This window comes from Ailuropoda melanoleuca, chromosome 2, assembly GCF_002007445.2.
Source record: "Ailuropoda melanoleuca isolate Jingjing chromosome 2, ASM200744v2, whole genome shotgun sequence".
NCBI classification, from domain to species: domain Eukaryota; kingdom Metazoa; phylum Chordata; class Mammalia; order Carnivora; family Ursidae; genus Ailuropoda; species Ailuropoda melanoleuca.
The window spans coordinates 92,622,572-92,642,593 of NC_048219.1; the positions used below are offsets into that span (position 1 = coordinate 92,622,572).

The 20,022-nt window shown below is 50.6% G+C and overlaps 1 protein-coding gene across 4 annotated transcripts in view; it reads right to left on the bottom strand.

Annotated features, from left to right (window-relative positions):
* The window catches only part of MYO7B (myosin VIIB), a 92,102-nt gene that overhangs the window by 50,746 nt on the left and 21,334 nt on the right, over positions 1-20,022 (bottom strand). For all 4 annotated transcript variants that reach the window (XM_034654336.1, XM_034654337.1, XM_034654338.1 and 1 more), the window contains 10 exons: positions 19,424-19,576; positions 17,786-17,970; positions 14,304-14,425; positions 9,905-10,047; positions 9,095-9,208; positions 7,253-7,406; positions 4,848-4,924; positions 3,391-3,510; positions 2,943-3,085; positions 423-633 (listed from right to left, as the gene is read on the bottom strand). In XM_034654336.1, the coding sequence (XP_034510227.1) occupies positions 423-633; positions 2,943-3,085; positions 3,391-3,510; positions 4,848-4,924; positions 7,253-7,406; positions 9,095-9,208; positions 9,905-10,047; positions 14,304-14,425; positions 17,786-17,970; positions 19,424-19,576 (1,422 nt within the window). The remainder of the gene's footprint in view (positions 1-422; positions 634-2,942; positions 3,086-3,390; positions 3,511-4,847; positions 4,925-7,252; positions 7,407-9,094; positions 9,209-9,904; positions 10,048-14,303; positions 14,426-17,785; positions 17,971-19,423; positions 19,577-20,022) is intronic.

Genomic DNA, 20,022 nt, shown 5'->3' on the forward strand with positions numbered 1-20,022 from the left:
CTGACCCTGGCTTCACCCTCTCTGGACTCCAAGCTCTTGCTGACTGCTTTGAAAATCTACCTCCCTAAGGACAGGCAGAGTTCCTTGAGGACAAGCAGGCAAGCAGCATTTCCATCTCTTGCACTCTTGCAGCCCTTGGCCCACGGGTGCTTAGCAAGCCCCTCCTGGGATGAGTTCTTAGAGTAAATGATCAGTGACTGTGAGGTCATGCTGCTGGGGACTGGGAACGAGGGTAGAGTCAGTGAGCCTTCCAGTAGGAGGTGGACTTGCAGGCTAGAAGGTTGCTTAGGCTGGGGCAGGTCTGCTAATGCCTGGCAGAGGTTTCAGCAACCCAGAGAGCCACGGGCCACCCCAGGGGAGTTTCCCAACCTCGAGGGCAAGACGGGGCCTCGACCTGAGGGTCGGCGGGCTCAGGGGTTTACCTTTGGGAAGCGGCTCTCTTCATCCAGGAGGGAGATGATGCTCATGGGCTTGAGGGCCAGCAGGTCCAGGGTAGGCCGATTGTCGTTGTAGTGGATGTAGTCCCAGGCAATGTTCTCTGAGAGGTACTCCTCCTGCTCCATGGTGAACACATGCTGCACGAAGAACTGCTGCAGGTGCTCGTTGGCAAAGTTGATGCAGAGCTGCTCAAAGCTGTGGAGGGAATGCACACCCAGAGGTGGGGCAAGGTTAGCTCAGTCCCTGTTGCCACTGGCAGGAACCGCGAGCTACCAGCTATTTGCATCCAGCCGCACATGCATGCCCACGGACACACATCCCCATACACGTGTACTCCCTCTTCTCTCTGTCTCTGCCACCATCACCTCCTCCTGCCCGTGGCAAACAGACTGAGAGAATGTCATCAAGAGACCATCCTTAGGGGGCCAGGTGTCCTGGAGCAGCCCCAGCCCTAGGGGCAAGAGGTCTTGGTGCTGAGATGAGCTTCTGGAGCCCTGGTAACGGTAATGACTGCCAGGCTCCTTTGCATCGGTCAGACATATCCTTTTTTTTTTTTTTTTAAAGATGTTATTTATTTGACAGAGATAGATACAGCCAGCGAGAGAGGGAACACAAGCAGGCGGAGTGGGAGAGGAAGAAGCAGGCTCATACCGGAGGAGCCTGATGTGGGGCTCGATCCCAGAACGCCAGGATCACGCCCTGAGCCGAAGGCAGACGCTTAACGACTGTGCCACCCAGGCGCCCCGGTCAGACATATCCTTACTCTCACCCCATTCTCCAGCTGCTCTTCCTCCTGGGCACCGCACCTCTGCGAATGATCCCTCCACTCATCATCCCTGGCTCAAGTCACCAACCAGGGAGTCCCACCTGACACCTCTCCCTGCCTCCTCCCCAGTTCCAATCCGCTGCCAAAGTCTGGTCCCGGCTCTTTCCATCCCAGCACCTTGACCTGTGTATTCTCTTCTCCTCCCATGGCAGGAGCCTGTGGCCAGGCCCCTTATTCACCCAGGGAAACCCAGGGGTGGCCTCCTGCCGGCTCTCCCTATATCTCCCCATCTCCACACGCCACTAGGGGGAGCTCTTTGGAGAGCTGGTCACACTTGCCCCACCACCCCCCTTTTCCAGTCCTCCCAGGTTTCTGGCTGTTTTCAGATCCCCTCAGACAGAAATATAGTATAAAGCCTTCCTGTATCTCCCAGGGAGTGTCCTGGGTCACCATGGCCTCCTTCCCGTGGTACTGCGAAGGCACCCACTTCTTCCCTGCCTCGAGTGGTCGCACGTTTGTTGCCACCCTCCTGTCCTTCCTCATTACCTGGCTAGTTCGTTCAACCCTTGGCTCTCACTTAGGCCTTTCTTCCTTAGGATGGGTTGCCCATTTATGCAAATCCTCATCATACCTGAGACTGGATGTTCAACATCTGTTAACTCAAGAGGTGAGCGGACAGGTCCACCATGTACCCCACTCCCAGCATGCTGCCTGGAGAGTGCTCAGTGGCTACCTGCAGGAGGGGACTGAAGCCCTGTAGCAAACCCAGCTTGTGGCTCCTTCAAGGGAGGAACCCCTGTATAAATGACTGGATCCCCCACAACCAATTATGTCCACCTCCAAGGTGTCCAAGGTGCTTGGTCTGCTCAACTGTCCCTCTTAGGGACAGAAACCAATGATCTGAATCACCCTTGAGTTTCCTGTGCCTTAGAGCTGCCATTGCACTGGGCTTAGTTCTGCCAGCCCTGCCCATCAGTGCAGTGAGCTGGTGCACTGTGAGTGGCCTTCACCCTGCCCTCCCAGCTGGTTGGGGAGGCTGCAATCCCAGAGTGCTCCTGCTTGCTTGTCCCGAGGTCCTCATTTCCTCATCTGTCATCTGCCTGCCACTTGATAATGCCCCAGGGCATCACTTATCCTCATTTGGCTCCACTGCCTGACTCTCTTCAGCCCCTGTCCACCCCCCTCCCCAGCCTTCATCCCAGTCTCAGCTACGCATCACTTTTCTGACCTGCTTCCTGCCCCTGGCTCTGGGCCTCCAGTCTGGGGTGCTGGGACACTGGGACACTGGGACACAGGGTCAGGGGTGTTCTGCCTTGCCTTACCCTTGCCAAACTCCAAAGTCAGGGATGTTCACACATCCCCTACATTCCCCTGTTGCCTAGTATGATAGTTCATCTAAAGATGCAGTTGAATCAATGCTGCTGATTTCCATTTTCACCACAGCCTCGTGTGATCATTCACTTTAGTTCATTAGGAGAGTAGATGGCTCAAGCAAGGTGACAAATGCTGGGGTCTCAGCCTGACGCTTGGGGATGCTTGTAGCTCCATGGCCTTCTGTAGCTGTGGGGGGGCATCAGGGGAGGTGCACAGACTATCTCACTGTCGACAGACTCCGGCCTGCAGAGAAGACTCGCATCTGTGAGAGGGTAGGAGGGGTCCCTGCTCTAGCTTGCTCAGTGAGACAGGAGCCAAGCTGATCTCCCATTCTCTGAAAGCAGGTGAACTGAGATCTTCATACCTATTGTTCTGGAAATTTTCAAAGCCAAATATGTCCAGGAGGCCAATGGCTCTTCGCACATTTTTGGGGTCCTGGCCAGGTGGAGTGAAAATTGCAGTGTTGATCTTCTTGACAATCCACAGGAAGAGGTGCCCATAGATGCCCTGAGGAGACATGGGGTAAAGCCCATGGGCTTTGAAACACAAGAGGAAGGCTGCCCCTTATGTCTCAGTTCACTTGCAAAGGGTGAATGCACACTGGACCTCATGGACCTACTGAAGAGCACTTTCCCTATTTTAAAGGCAAGAAACTGAAGCCCAAAGAGGCTAGGAGGCCCACAGTCACCAGGAAGCTGACTGGCAGGATCAGGACTTGCCCAGCCATCTCTGCTCTTCCCTGCTCTCCACCAGCCGGGCAAGGAGCCGTGTTCAACAGAGACATGTGGGCCCCTTCTCCCGTAGCTCTGTACCTTGACAAAGGCGTCCCTCCGGTCTGCAGCCTGGGTGATGTTTAGGGGTCTGGTGACAAACTCCCCTCGGATGATGATGGAATGCTTGATCAGACAGTCCCGGAGTGCCTGGTACTCCACCTGGAAAGGCGGGTGGGAACTGGCATCACAGCTAATGGGGCAGGGCCTGGCTTCATGGCTTTGACCTACTTATGCCACATCTTGTTCTCTCTTGTGACCAAACACCATATGCCCAAGGCCTGAGGGTGGGAGATGCCTATGGGGCCATCTGGCAGGGACAGGCCCCATGGAGGCTAGAGTCAGGGTCCTGGGCAGGCCCTGGCCCAGCATCAGTCTAAGCATCAGGGTGTCAGAGTGTTCAGGAAGGATGCACAAGCTGGTGGGTCCTGGGCATGCTGGCTGCTTGGTTTACCAGCTCTGTGCTGGTCCCCCCGGGGGCTGGGGAAGGGGCTGGTGCCAAAGCAGACCTGGGAAAACAATGAGCAGGGAGGGCTCTGAGGCCAGGCCATTGGCATCCAGATATGCCCCATCCGAAGCCACTCCTGCCTGGAGACTGATGGCCTGAGGGCGCTAGAGGATTCTGGACGGCCCAGTCCCTCTCACCATGCAGGGAACACGGAGCCAGCAAGAACCCAAAGAACCCTGAACCAAATAAAGAACATTAGCAGCAAAATGTGATTGCTCCGAAGCCACTCCTGCCTGGAGACTGATGGCCTGAGGGCGCTAGAGGATTCTGGACGGCCCCAGTCCCTCTCACCATGCAGGGAACACGGAGCCAGCAAGAACCCAAAGAACCCTGAACCAAATAAAGAACATTAGCAGCAAAATGTGATTGCTCCGCTTGTTTGCTTGATTCTATCGATTTCCCACCAGAACTGTCAATGGGGTGTGATATTTATAATGTCCCCAGGGCAAAGATATTTCTCCACCCAGGGCCTGCCATTCTTCCTCCAAGTCCAGGCTCCATTTGGTCTCTGTAATAACCTGGAGGGCTAATTGTATGAGCACATTCCACTTTCCCAGAATGGCACAACTCACAGAGAAGGCCGGGGCTTGTTGAAGGGAGGTAAGGTAGGGTCCTGTGTAAGGGCACTGGGCTATGTGGCCGTGTGGGGAGAGCTTGGGGACTGGGTGGCGTGGGGAGTGAGGATGCTGAGTGAAGGCCACTGAAGAGCAGGGCGTTGGGGGGGGACACAGGAAAAGGGAAGAAACGTGTGTCAAAGTCAGACTGATCATTTCGCTGCTTTGTTAAAGATTAGCTCACACTGCTTCCCACCCCCAGTGCCTGCAGTGCCCAGATGGGTACAGGGGTTGGGTTGAGAGTCTGGGAGAGAGGTGGGGGGCAGGAGTGGGAGCCTGGGAAGGGTTAATGACAATCAGGGATTGGGGGGCTGTGAGCCCAGGCCCCTGGGGTCCCTCACAGAAATGAAAGCTGGAAGTCACAATGGCCGGGCTACCTCCATTAACTTCAGCACAGTGGGAAAGGCAGGCGAGTCCATCACATCAGAGGAATCCAGGTTCTCGAAGACTGCAGCTGGGGAGAGAAGGAGAAACCCTGAGTGGCAAAGCGGCCTACAGTGATGGGACAGGGGCCCCAGTAGGGCCTGAGCCTGGTGCAGCCCCAGATCCAGCTGTTAACTGGCACTTGTCCCTGGGTGTAAGGCACTGCCTCTCCCAGACCTTCTCTTGGGAGACAATGGCCCTGGTGATTACCAGCCCCTTAACTGAGAAGGAATGTAACAGACTGCTTCCCCCTCTGTTCAGTGAGATCATGGCCCTGCAGCAAAGGGAAGTTTGAAGAAATGAAGTCTTATTTGGAGGGAGAAGCCTGGTGCTGGTGTGGGTAGGGTGGGGTCTACTAAGGAAAAAGATGAGCATCGGCCCTCTTCAATCCATTCTGCTGTCCATGGAATCCTAGGCATTCATTCCTTCAGTCAGTCACATAAGCGGACATTAACAGGGCACAATTATAAGCCAGGCCAGCCCTATTGCAAGAGTCTCCTGACTGGCCTCCCCAGCTCAGTCCCTGTCTTCCAGGCACCTCCAACTCAGGGGGGCTGCCAGGCCTGGGGAGAGGGAGAGTATTGTTTCTGTATACATATTTTTTTTAAAACTTGAAAAAATTGTAAAATAAAGCATATAGATAAAAAAGTATATAGTACCCAAAGGCATGTTATAATTTATAATGATTAAGTTAACACCGTGAAACCACTACTACAGCCAAGCTACAGAGCCTGGCTAACACCGGAAGCCCTCATGGTCCTTTCCTGCTAACACTGTCTTCCTCCCCACTCATGGAAACCACTTCCTTGCTTTCCATTATCCTTTTACTACCTAAATATTGTTCCCGAAACAGCATTTAATTTCAGCTGTTTTTAAATTTTGTGTGAAGGGTGATCTAACTGAATGTCTGATCTACAAGATCTGCATTCTTTGGTGCCTGGTTTCACCTCCACATCACATTCATAATACTCTTCCATGTTCTGATGCCCCCTGTGTGCATGTAGGCGCCCACCTGTCACCAGCAGAAGTGTCCAGTTCAGTTGATAGATCATATTGGCACAGCGACAACTTGCCTGGAGGAGATTTCCTTATGTGGTATGAGAGAGGGGTCTAAGTTCATGGAACAGTTTACTGAAAAGTCTGTCCTTTCCTCACTGCTCTGTGAATTGGTGTCCTTCATGAATTCTAGAATCAGCCATAGTTCCTTCCAGTATTGCCTTTGCCCCATTCTTTGTCTTTTTTCCTTTAGTACATCAATTAAAGGTATGCTACTGCTTCTCACTTGTCCTCCACATCTCCTACTCTTTCTTACATGTTTTCCACCCTTCTGTGTCTCCATGCTGTGTCCTGACTTTTCCTCCAATCACACATTTCCTCTCCATGTGCATAAAACTGGCTGTTTGGGGCACCCAGGTGGCTCAGTCGGTTAAGCGTCTGCCTTTGGCTCAGGTCATGATCTCAGGGTCCTGGGATCCAGCCACACATCAGGCTCCCTGCTCAGTGGGGAATCTGCTTCTCCTTCCCCCTCTCCCCCAGCTAGTGCTCTCTCTCTCTCTCTAATAAATAAATAAAAATTTAAAAAAAATCTGGCTGTTAAAACCATCCATTGAGTTCTTCATTTTGGTTTATTTTTATTTTAGAATTTCTATGTGGCTCCTTTAAAAATCTATAATGTCACATTATCCATTTCCAGTTTCCTGTCTAAATTTTCAAGCTTGGCTTTTTCTTTTCTTGAACATAGCCAAGTGTAGACACTTTGTGGTTTGTGTCCAATAATCCCAACATCTGAGATCTTTGTGGCTCTATTTCTATTGTCTATTATTTCTGCTGGTTCTTTGCTCATGATGCCTTGTTTCCTCATTTCAACTTATCTTTGGATGCATGTTGATGTTGTATTTGAAAAAGCGTCCAAAGGAAAAATGTGCAATCTAGGTTGATGCTGTTTTCCTCCAGAGAGGAACTTCCATCAGATGCTTGGAGGCACTAACAGGCCAGGACACCCTGATGCCCAGACCACCTGGATACTTACAAATGGGTTTGCAAGTTCATGCATGGCTTTGTTTACTCTGGTTCACCCTTACCCTGAGTAGGTAGCCCTTTAAGGTCCCAGCTAAAACTGGGGGATGATTAGAGGTTTTATCTTTAGAGGGCCTTAAATTTTGACATCTTCCCTCTAACCCCGTGAGACCTTCAAAATCATAGCTATAATTTTCAATGCATTTTTCCAGGACAGGGTTAGACCATGTGATCTCAGCAGGCTCTTGAGGTGAGAACTCCCAGAGATTTCTTCTTCCTCCTGTCCCTGTCCCCCCCTACTCTTCCTCCCCAAGGGGTGCAGCTTGGGTGGAAACAGCATTACCCATAAACTGCACGTTGCCCAGGTGCAGAATGGCCGCCAGCAGCTTGCTGAGGTCCCAATGCTCGGAATCAGAGATCATGAGGATCTTCATTGCGGAGCGGACGTGGGCGTAGTCCTTGGCGTCATTGAGGCCCTCACAGGAAGTGCAGTTTCCCTGCAGGATAGGGCACTTCAGCATTCTGGGGGCCATCCCCCACCCCGCCTCCCCCACTGTAGGGTTAGCAAGGCAGAGACGTGTCAGGAACTCAGCCAAGGGTCCCTAATAGGTGATACTTCATAGGCTCCAGGTGGCCTCTGCTCCAGGTGGCCTCTGAGAGGCCACCTGGAGGCCCCAACTCAGAAAATACACAAAAGTACTTCCAGAGATGGACTTGGGATGACATAGACACAGCATGCCTGGGCTTCGCGGCCAGCGCCAGCATCATTCAGCTTCTCTGCTCCTCTATTTGTCACCCACCCACAGTAATGTCTGCCTTACCCTCTCTGGGGAATCCTGTGAGGTAATTCCTTTAACAAACACCTTCCAAGGCTCCCCGTGAGCCAGGCCCTGTGCCACGTGCTGGGAATTCCATAAATGGAGAGACCTGGCCCTGCCTGGGGTGCTGTGCATCCAAGAAGGGAGGCAGGAAGTAAATGTTGGTGTCATACACTGTTACAGGTGCTGAGACCAAAGGGGGCCAGGACCAGCCCTACTGGGAAGTGGAGAAAAGCTTCCTGGAGGTGGCGCCTGAGCTGGCTCCACAGCAGCACAGGGAGAGGGTGGTCTAGGCATTGAACAGCTGGAGCCGGGCTGTGAGGCGGAGACAGGGACAGGGCTTGCAAGGAAGCTGGGGTCCTAGTCGAAGGGGAGAGGTAGAGCGATGATGGGATCTGGAGGCACTTGGAAACCATGCCAAGGAGCGGCAGGAAGCCCCTGCAGAACTGTAGTCCAAGACGTGATCTGTCAGACTTGCACTGTGGAAGTTCTGCAGAATGGATGGTAGGTTAGGAGTCAAGTCTGGTGACAGGGAGGATGCAGGAGGAAACTCCCACCATGATCCAGGCAGGAACTGATGGTCTTCCTCCAGGCAGTGAACATAGGAAGGGTTAGGCAGGAGAGATTCAAAAGGTGGAACTCCTCCATCCCCTTTTCAACACCCTTGAGCTGGATGACCTCTCACTTCGCACTGTTCCCGGCGTGGGGATGCAGCCCAGAGCAAGAGCAAGGTCCCTGCTTTGCTAGAGTTCAAGTTCTACGGCACCTACAAGGATGGGCGATTGGAATGAAATCGAGGAAGGAGAAGCGTGGCTACGACTCTCCATCACCTATTGGAGCCTCTGTCTGCTGCAACCAAGGAAGGCTGAGTTTTGTGGGGAAGGACTACGCGTTCAGCAGAAGATAAGGAAGCACGCGGACAAGGGTAAGTCTCTGAGACTCGTTAGAAACAGGATAGAGTGGAAGCTGGAAAAGGGGAACCCTCAATCCCTGCCTCAGGGCTCTTCTCGGGCTGTAAACCGCAAGCGCAGCAGGAACCAGCCTTCCTCTCCTTCTTTCTTTTGCTTTTGAGAGACGCTGCCGGGGAGCGGGGAGAGGCGGGGTTGGACCGTGCGGCGCAGAGCGCGGGAGGCGAGAGGCGGGACCCGGAGGGTAGGGGCAGGGCGGGGCGAGGTAGTGAGGGGCGGAGAGAGGCGGACGAGGAGGGCGGGCGGGGGCGGAGAGAGGCGGACAGGAGAGAGGCGGGGTTGGAAGGGCAGGGGCGGGGTGAGGAGAGGCGGAGCAGCGAGAGGTGGGGCGAGGAGGGCAGGGGCGGAGCGGGGAGAGGTGGACCGGAGAGAGGAGGGGCGGGGCGGCGCGGGCCTTACCATGGTCAGGTAGTGGTACTCGGAGGGCGTCCCCAGGCTCAGCAGCTGCTTCTCCTCAGCGGCCATCCCCATGAGCATGCAGTAGAAGATGTGGTAGTTCCGCTCCTCCGGGGCCTGTGGGGAAGGTGTTCCAGAGAGTCTGATACACCATTCCCCTGAGGCTGCCGGGCTTCGGGACTGCCTCCCGCCTCCAGCCCTGTCCCAGCTTCTGCTCCAAGGTCTGTCAACCAGATGTGGCTCTGGCATTGACCCAAGGGTTGTTCGGCTCTGTCGATGTCCTCATTCTGGGCCTCCAAGGCCAGCTCATGCCCGCAGCCCTGTGCTAGAGGCCACCCACCAAGCCCAGCAAGCGCATGGCTCCCAGGCGCTTCCCTGCATCTCCACTGCGCCTCCCAGCTCTGAAGGCATCTTGCCTAAAGTTGCAAGCTGAGAGTGACGCCAGGATCCAGTTTCTTAGCTGGTCACTGCCCTGGCCTTAAAATTAATTCTGGTAGAGGTGGGTAGTAATCATCAAAGACTGTAGAATGTGATACGCATGGAAAATTCAAAACAGAAAATGCTATCATTTCTTTTTCTTGAATACCGGGAAAGGACCATCATTATCCCATTCTAGGGATCCTTGGCCCATCTCAGGGTAAGGCCAGTGTTCAGTGGTAGCAAACTAAGACCAATGAAGGTTTGGAAAGGTCCCTGGGGAGGCGTGAGAGTGATGGAAAGGAACCTCTCTTGGAAGCCTCCTCATTCCCTGGCTCCTGGTCCTGGGGCGGGTGGAGGTTTCCCCAGGACCAGTGCATCAGAGGGAGGCCTCACCTGCCGGCACACCCGGGACTTCTCCAGGAGAAATTGCTCGATGCGTGCACCCTCGATCACCCCACTGGGGTTGAAGTGGATGTCGATATACTTCCCAAAGCGGCTTGAGTTATCATTTCGGATTGTCTTGGCATTTCCGAAGGCTGAGGGCCAGAGGGTGATGTCCATGGTGGGAGCAGAGAGGAGAAAATTTACTTTGAGTGGGATCATCTAGGAAGGCTTCTGAGAGGAGGTGGCTGAGCCCAGAGTTGAAGGATGGGTAGCATTGCACTAGAAAGTAGTGGCAGCCAAGAGTATGTGGAGAGGAAGACAAAGCGTAAGTAAAGGTGCAGATGTCAGTAAGCATGGGGCGTGTTTGCAGAGGGGGAAGTTTGGCTGCAGCATAAAATACAGGAAAAAAACAGTGGAAGAATAGATAGAACTAATTAGAAGCATAGAGCCTTGAATGCCAGGCTTAGAAGTTTGGAATTAGTCTGGATTATGGGGGAGTCAGGAAAGCTTCTGAGGGAGTGTGGGAACAGATTTGTATTTTATTTTTTTTTAAAGATTTTATTTATTTATTTGACAGAGACAGCCAGCGAGAGAGGGAGCACAAGCAGGGGGAGTGGGAGAGGAAGAAGCAGGCTTCCAGCAGAGGAGCCCGACATGGGGCTCGATCCCAGAACCCTGGGATCAGGCCCTGAGCCGAAGGCAGACGCTTAACGACTGTACCACCCAGGTGCCCCCAGATTTGCATTTTAGAAAGGATTGCTCAGTCTGAAGCAGGGGCTGGGTTTGAGAGGGCAAGCTTGCAGGGAGAGTAGCAACAGCTGGCAGGGACCAGGCTCAGAGGAGGAGGTCAGACTAGAAGGCATTTGGATTGCAGCATGATGCAAAGTACATTTCATAGAGCTGTCTCTGCAAGCTTCTCTGATTTGATCCACAATAAGAAAGACCCTTTGCTTTGTGTCTTACTACATGCACACCCCCACCTGTACACATTAGTAAAAGAAAATATTCTGTACTGGTTCTGACCAAGAACGATGCACTGGGGTATTTTCTATTCTATGCAATTTAATTTGTCCTAAAGGACTGATTTCATGACCCATTGGTGGGTTGGGATGAAGGTTAACAATACCACCATACAGCGTTAGTCCCATGAGAAAAGGAAAAGCATCCCTTGTTTTCCCCCTTGAGGAATCCTGACTGACAGCAGAGGCTCCTATTTGGGCTAGCTATGCTTGGGAAACCTGCTTCATGTTGTTGAACCCAGTGGCAGATCTCTCTTCAAGAAAGAACCTGACCTAGGCTCTTTTTGGTAGAAATTGGCAAGCTGATTCTAAAATGTATATGGAAAGGTGAAGCACCTACAATGGCCACGTTTGAAAAGGAAGAACAGGGGCGCCTGGGTGGCGCAGTTGTTAAGCGTCTGCTTTCGGCTCAGGGCGTGATCCCGGCATTCTGGGATCGAGCCCCACATTGGGCTCCTCCACTATGAGCCTGCTTCTTCCTCTCCCACTCCCCCTGCTTGTGCTCCCTCTCTTGCTGGCTGCCTCTCTCTCTGTCAAATAAATAAATAAAATCTTAAAAAAAAAAAAAGGAAGAACAAAATTGGAGGTTGTGTGCTACCTGATCGAAAAACTGACTAAGCTATGTAACTAAGCTACAGAAATCAAGACTGTGGCACTGGCAGAAGGGTGGTCAGAGAGAGCAACAGAGCAGAGTAGGGAATCCTGAAACAGACCCACACGTGTATTGGCAACTGAGTTTAGACAAAGGTGCAAAGACCACCCAACGGAGAAAAAATAGTCTTTTTGACAAATGGGGCTGAAATTATTGGATAGCCTTCTGAAAGAAAAGAAGAAAAGAAAGGAAAGAAAAAAATGAGAAAAAAGCAGAAACTCAACTTATACCTTGTACCATAGAAAAAGTTAACACAAAATAGATCATGGACCTAAATGTAAAAGCTAAAAACTGCACCACATCTGGAGGAAAACTGGATTAGGCAAAGATTTCTTTTCTTTTCTTTTTTCTTTTTTTAGAGAGGGAAGGGGAGGGGCAGAGGGAGAGAGAGAATTTAGCGGAGCGGGACACAGAGCTTGATCGCATGACCCTGAGATCATGACCTGAGCCAAAATCAAGAGTCAAACGCTTAACCGGCTGAGCCACCCAGGTGCCCCAAAGATTTCTTAAATATGACACCAGAAGCATGATCAATAAGAGAAACAAAGATAAATTGAACTTTATGGAAATCGAAAACTTCTGGCCTATAAAAGACACTGTTAAAAGAATGAAGGGACAAACTACAGACTAGGGCAAATTATTTGCAAAACACATGTCTTATAAGGGGCTTGTATCCAGAAGATAGAAAGAACTCACAGGTCATTTATAAGGAAACAACTCAATTTAAAAATTGGCAAAAGTTTGAATAGATACAGAGAAGATATGCAGATAGGAAATACGCCCGTGAAAAGATGCCATTAGCCATTAGGAAAATTTGAATTAAAACTACAGTGAGATGCCACTCTGCGCCTACTGGAGTAGCAAACAACCACCCTGACAGTACCAAGTGCTGGTGACGATGTGGAGCGACCAGGACTCTCATATTTTGCTGCTGAGTATGCAAGATGGTACAGCCACTTTGGGAAACATTTTGGCAGATTCTGACAAAGGTAAATGGCTCACCTTCTGACCCCAAAATCTCACACCTAACATGTTTATTCAGAAGAAAAACATGTTCACACCAAAACCTGTAGGCAACTGTCTGTAAAGCTTTATTCATAATCGCTAAAAACTATAAACCTGGGTGTCCTTCAGCTGGTGAAAAGACAAAATGTGACACTTCTATGTCTACAAAAGAAATGAATTATTGATGCAGACAACAACATGAAAAATCCCAGATGTATTATGCCAACAAAAGTAGCCAGACCCAAAAGATGGCAAACCATATGATTTCACTTATATAACATTCTGGAAAAGATAAACTACAGTTGACTCTTGACAGTGTGGGGGTTAGGGGTGCTAACTCCCCGTGCAGTTGGAAATCTGTGTATAACATTTGACTCCCCAGAACTTAACTATTGATAGCCTACTGTTGACCGGAATCCTTACTGATCACATAGTCAATTAACACATTTTGTATGTTACATGTATTATGCACTGTATTCTCACAATAAAGTAAGCTAGAGAAAAGAAAATATTAATAAAATCACAAGGAAGAGAAAATGTATTAATAATACTGTGCTGTATTTATCGAAAAGAGTCCACTTGTAGGGGCACCTGGGTGGCATAGCGGTTGAGCGTCTGCCTTCGGCTCAGGGCGTGATCCCGGCGTTATGGGATCGAGCCCCACATCAGTCCTCCGCTATGAGCCTGCTTCTTCCTCTCCCACTCCCCCTGCTTGTGTTCCCTCTCTCGCTGGCTGTCTCTCTCTCTGTCGAATAAATAAATAAAATCTTAAAAAAAAAAAAAAGAGTCCACTTCTAAGTGGACCTACACAGTTCAAACCCTCATTGTTCAAGGATCAGCTGTATCGGGGGAAAAAAGACAAATAAGTGGTTGCCAAAGGTTGGGGTTGGGAAGAGAGTTGACTACAAGGAGGCATGAGGAAAGTTTGGGGGTGATAGGAACATTCCATATCATGACTAAGATAGGCATTCTATGACTGTACAAGTTTGTCAAAACTCATACTATACATCAAAAAAAGTGAACTTTTACTATATGTAAAGCATACCTGTGTTATAAAGAAATGGCGAAAACACGCTAACCATGGCTGGTCACTGGGGATCCAAGTCACACATTTCTGGGCTGCCCCCACCAGAGACTGAGTGAAGGGGCGCTAGGGCCTGGCATTGCACTCAATGCAGGCCTCCTCTAATGGGCACTTGCTCTGAGCTCCCCTTGGGCTGGCCAAGACCCTGGCAGATCTGAACACAGCTTGAAATTCATCCTGCCCAATTCCTCTCTTTCCTTTCCTGAGCGTCCTACAGGTACCCTAGTCAGGATGCTTTTCGTGCCTGTTCCTGCCACACCCTTCGTCTTACTCTGGGGTACCCCTCAGTCGACTTCTTGCAGTCTTAACATCAGCTTAGCAACTGCCTCCCAGGTGACCCAAGTGGACACACCCAGCATTTCCCAAACCAATTTCATCTCAGAGTCCTTATTTAAAAGGAATACTTTGTCTTGATCCTGTGGAAAACACACTTAGTGAAAGCTTGTAAGGGCATCGGTTTCTTCCCTTCGTGCTTCCTGGGAACCCCCACACTACCATCCACCTCGTGCTTGTTTTTCCTGTCCTGAGGGATCCTGAGAAGTTGCGGAAAGGGTACCATCCTGTCCCTCCCCACAGGCACCTCCTGGCAGGAAGGTTCCAGCATGCAGGGCCAGCAGGGGAGGGCCAGTCCTGAGGGTGACCACTCACCTTCTAGGATAGGATTGGCCTCCAGGACCTGCTGCTCAATCCACGAATGCTGGCCGCTGACGGTGGCCAGGAACTGCAGGATGAGCTTGGTGGTCTCCGTCTTCCCTGCCCCAGACTCACCGCTGCAAAGAGGGCACTCAGGATGTCAGTCAGTAAAACAGCCATGTCTTCAATACCCTCAACTGTTCTGCAAACCCACCACAGGCCCACTTTCAGGTCTGAACAGGGATGCCCCTCCCTGTGCACAAGTCCCACCACATTTCCCTGTGGCTCTCAGCTGTCTACTTTGTATTAGTCATTGGTGCGGTCATCTTTTCTGCCCTGCCTTGGATGTGAACCCCTTGAGTGTGGTTGTATCTGGTTTATTCCAGTGTCACAGGCCCAGTGCTCAGTAACTACAGAAGGAAGAACAGGATGAGATGAGCCAATGTCTTGATGTAACAACCTCTCTGTGAGCAGTGAGTTTCCATTGGCCAGAGGGGAGACTGCGTCATCGGTCCTTTTGAAAAGCAATGTGGCCATAGGTATCAAAAATCTTCAGAATTATACTGCCTTTAACCTAAGAAAATGATCCCAGAATCAGAAAAATCTTTCTCCACAAAGCTTTCTGCTCATTAAAACATATTTCATTTATCATTACAACTGCAGGAAATCAGGGGCACCTGGCTGGCTCAGTCGGTGGAGTGTGCGACTCAGGGTTGTAGGTCTGAGCCCCATGTTGGGTGTAGAGATTACTTAAAAAAAAAATCTTAAAAACAACAATTGCAGAAAATCAGAAGTAATGTAAAGGGGGGAGATTAGTTATGGTCCCTCCGGTCAGAGAATATTATGCAGCCATTAGAACCAAGTCTATACAGAGCTTTCAATAACATGGACAATGATTATTAGGTACAGTAAACTGACAAATGTCCCTACTATTAAGTATAATTTTAGCTAAGTGGATAGCGGAAGCCTTTCTTCCAAAAGTATCTAGGAATTTTTTTCTGAGAATATTTTTCTGAAATTTTGTAAAATTTTCATGGTAAAGATATGTTAATTCATCCTGGTGAGATACAGAAACTGGTTTTTAAAAGTTTCCTAGGTCAGTTTTTATCCTGATTTTAAAAAATACATCTATGTAAATGTATTGATATGCATTTACCATATATGTTTTAACAAAAAATGGTCATAATGTAGACTAGCATTTTCATCTAATATTATATAATTAGTCATTCCAAAATAGGGTTATTATGATTAAATAAAAGGTCATTGTGGATTTATATTAATTTAAACATACCTATTTGTATACTTGTGTCCTTTTAAAAGAAATGCTATAATAAATGAACATGTATGTGAAAATTACACGGCATTTTTGATCAGATTATTTCTCAAAATAAATTCCTATTGTGTATTAAAAAAATACAAGTTTCTTAGGGAGTTTAATGAAGTTAAAAATACACTCGTGTCTGGCACACTCGGGTTTGTACTGATTATTATTACTGCTATTGTTGAGGCTCACAGGTCACTTTTGTGTAAATTATTTTTCATTATGGAAAATGTCAAACATTACAAATGGTGGCTGAATAGTGTCTTGCTAATAAAAGCAATTCCTGTTGCCTGGTTAGAAATGCAGACTCCTAGGCCCACCCAGCTCTGCTCAGTCAGACTCAGTCTTCACAAGATCTCCAGGAGATTTCTGCACCTTACAGTTTGCATTATGAACTCCCATAGTCCCATTTCCAGCTTCAACTCCTGGCGCATTTTGTTTCCCATCCTGTACTATTTTGAAGCAAATCCCAGAAAAATATTGTTTCATCTGAAAGTATTAATTTTAAGAAAAGTTTTGATTAAAAATGTTCACAATTACTACGCCAGCCAAGTCAGTCCAATCAACAAACCTCCGCGGCCTGCTCCGAACGTAAGTTCCCCAGACAACCCTCCACTGTAGAGACAGGATACTGAGGGCAGAGCGGAGGTGACTCGCTTAAGGCCTTTCTCATGGCCTAGAGGGACGTGAGGGCAGGAAGAGAAGGCAGTTTGACTCAGACTGGTGTTCTGTTCATGCAAAAAGCCACAGATCAGGGTGCCCTGCCCTCTTGTCCTGGAGGGGAGGCTGGCCCAGAGAGCTTCCAGGCCGGCCTGGGGCCCAGCGCTGCTCAGGAGGCCTCCTGCAGTGAGGCTGGTCCTCCCAGTCCTGGGCCGCGGGGGGGCTGGGACAGATCGGGAGCACACTGAGTGGACAGACAGAGCCTGGAGGGAGACAGAGCACCAGCCCTCCTTGGCACATAATTCCATTCACTTCTGAAGAAGTGGAAGTCACCCCAGGACACCTCTGTGTTCTTTTCAGTGCCCTGGGTTTGAATCCCTGCCTAACAGCTGTGTTTCTCTGGGAAAGGATCTCAGCCTCCCTGGTGGTAAGTACTGCACCCCCCACCCCAACAGTAAAACAGGAATAAGAATATCTACTTCAGAGCGTTGCTGAGAACATTAAATGTGCTCATCTATGCTACAGGACTTCGTTCTGGTCTGTGTGCCAGCATCGCATTCAGAGAGGTCATGCCTTGTCCACCCTCCACCAAGAGCAGGAGCCCCGTCACTGCCTTTCCTCTTGCCCTGCAGTGCTTTTCTTCAAAGCTTTCATTACCTGCCTTAAAACATTGGCTTATTTATTGCCTGTGTGTCACCCCTTCTATTATGTAAGCTCCATGAGGCAGGGATTTTAGTCCCTTTCATTTGCTGCTGTCTCCCCCACGGTAGTACAATGCGGGCGGGCATACAACTGGAGCACAGTGGAACCCCAACTGAATGAATGAATGAATGGACTCTACTATAGCCCCAAGCACTGTGCCTTCCAAGCAATTCCCCCTCCTCCTTCCTTTCCCTCTCTCCCTCCCTCCCTTCCTTCCACATCAGGAGGACCTGTGCAGGAAGCAGGGAGGCCAGGCCAGGCAGAGGGTCTTTGAAGCAGGGTCAGGACCTGGACTGGAGGAGGACATGTCCCTCCTGGGCCCCAGCAACCTGAGAGCTGGTCCCTGGAGCTGCTGCTACCCTTGCCGTCACCTGAGGCCTGCCTAGAGATTTTTTATTTTATTTATTATTTTTTTTGAGCGAGACCTCACCTGTTTGACCCCTGAGCCCCCAGGCATCTATCCTGGGTCCCATTAAATGTACCCATCCCATTTTTCCTTCCTTGTCTCGGGAAATATTCACTGAAGTCTGGGGCAGTCCAGGCTCTGCTGATACAGTGGAAGAGTAGGCTCTTCAGGAAGGAAGGCTTGGAGGGACTTGTTAGGGTGGAGGGGCAGTAGGGCCCAGGGGCAGGTGAGCTGCTGTGCCCTTGAGGAGGGTGTTCGCAGTGGGAGGGGAGCCCCTAAAGCAAACAGGACTTGTGGGCATGCTGGTTGGGAGAGGTTTAGGAGAGGAGGTGCTCCCTGCTTTCCTAGATGGTCAGGGTATTGCCTGGCCCGTCCGATTCCCAGGAACGTGGGGAGCCTGACCCCCACCTGATAATGCAGCACTGGTCCCTTTTGTTCCTCTTCATGTTGAAGTAGCAGTTGTTGGCGATGGCAAAGACATGTGGCGGGAGTTCGCCCATGTGGTGGCTGCAGTATAGCTGCACCTGCTCCAGGGTGTAGAGGGGCAGCACCTGGAAGGGGTTCACGGCCACCAGGATGGAGCCTGTGTAGGTCTGGGGAAGGGAGCAGATGGTTAGTGCCCTCTGCTCTGAAGGCCAACACTGCCCGGTCCTGTCCTTGGCCTTGGCTGCAACCCACCGAGGGCTACCAGGCCTGGCTGAGTCTGGCGGGGAAGGAGGTCTGATTCTGGACCAGGGAGACAAGACACTCAGGTGCTCAAATCCTCCCTTTAGAAAGATGGGAGTGTTCACTACGAATGAGAGCTGGGGTGAGTGCTTTCAGAGGAAGATTAAGGGAGGGCTCTATGTTAAATGTTTAGCATTCTGTCTTTTATTTAGAAGGCTCAAGGAAAATGGGCTGAATTTATGACATGAGTCTTCACCTGCCTCCCACAGGGGCTTCCGTGAGGCTGGCCAATAGTGGTAGCCTCCACTGATCCCTCCTAGGATCCCTGGTCAGGACCACCTGCTCATCTGGAGCCCCAAGGTGCCTGACCGCCCCTGTGGGAGTGGAACAGGGGTAGCCACCTCATCAAGTCACGAGATTATCCACATCCTGGTTTTCATTTTAGGAATGGAGAGTTCAATCTCTCTGACTCCAAGGACTGTGACAACCAGATAAAAGAATGCAAGCATAAGCTCTTTGGAAAGGATAAAGCACACGCTCGTTTTAGCTTATTGGCGTTATCAGTCCCGGGAGCTCTGATTCACATTCAGCTAGAGTGGACTCAGCGTGTCCTGTCCCTTCTCCTCTGCAGGGCCTCCTTACTCTCCTAATCAGCCCTTCCCTCTTTTTGGGGTCTGCTACTCATTCTCCCACTCCTCTGAGCATTCTAGAAAGCTGCTCAGAGCCACCCCAGCCACCTCTCTCCAGGAGAGGTCCAGGCAGGCAGTGACTTCCTAGGCCACACCCAGTTAGGGCACAGTTGGTGTCAGTTTTGAATGCTGCCTCTCCTGGGAAAATCTGCATTGGAACAGGGGTGAGAGCCATAGGGCTGTGCTGAGCCTCCCGCCCACTGCCAGGCTTTGGGAGAAGGACCCACATCTATCCACATGGCCCTTCTGGCCATCGCAGGACTCATTTCATAGGGGGGCAGGGGTCTTTTGCCTGGTGACTGTCCCTGCCACATGCTTAGGAAGGAGCCAACCAGACGATGTCTACCCACATGACCTCTGGTCCATTTGGCCATCAGAGCAGGACTTGCACTGAGCTACAGCACTCATTGACCACCTACTGTGTGCCAGGCACTGTGCTGGCATACTACACATCAGCTTTCCGAGACCTCAAAGGTATTAATCACCCTACTCGTTTTGGATTGGGCAACAGAGATAGAGGAGCGTTAAGTTCCTTGCCCACCTCACACAGTGAGGGCACAGGGAGTGGAGACTGAACCAGGTATGCCTGGCTCCGACCCCACAGTGCCTGTTTGTTTGTTTGTGTTCCCCAGCCAGGAGGTCAGTGAGTGTGGACCGAGCCCCCTGGGTGGGGGTTGGAATGGGGACTCACATAGATCTTGTGCTGCCGGTAGCGGGTCAGGAGGTTGTGCACCATGCCTGCCTCATTCAGGTCCCCCAGGCGGATCATGTCGTCCACGCCTTGCACCGAGTTGGGGTGCATGGGGCTGAGGGTGGCAAGGTCCTCTGCTCGGATCCAGTGTTCCTGGAACAAAGGACACAGACTCCCCTGAGGGGCAGCCAACCTGCCGCTCACGTTCCCTGCCTTCTCCAAGTTCCCAGCAGATCGGCTGACCTGATGGCTTGACTAGTCTCTGGCTAAGGTCAAGAGAAACCTGAGGCAGGATCAGTGCAGACTGTGGTTGGAGAAAGAATGTGTCCGGAGAGCCAGGGGTCAGTGTGTAGCAGGGGCTAATTTCGAATTTCAGACCAGGTTCAGAGGAGCTTGTAGCCAGAAGTCAGATTTGGCCATGATTCAGATCAGGGACAGTTTGCAGCTGGGGGCCTCACAGATTGTTGGAATAAGAGCATGCAAGTAAATGTGCTTTTTAAACTGTAAAACATCATTTTGCAAATAACAGATATTATTGTTCATCTTTTACTGGCTTCCCTAATATGGATCTCACAGGTCACAGCTTAGAATCTTCTCTC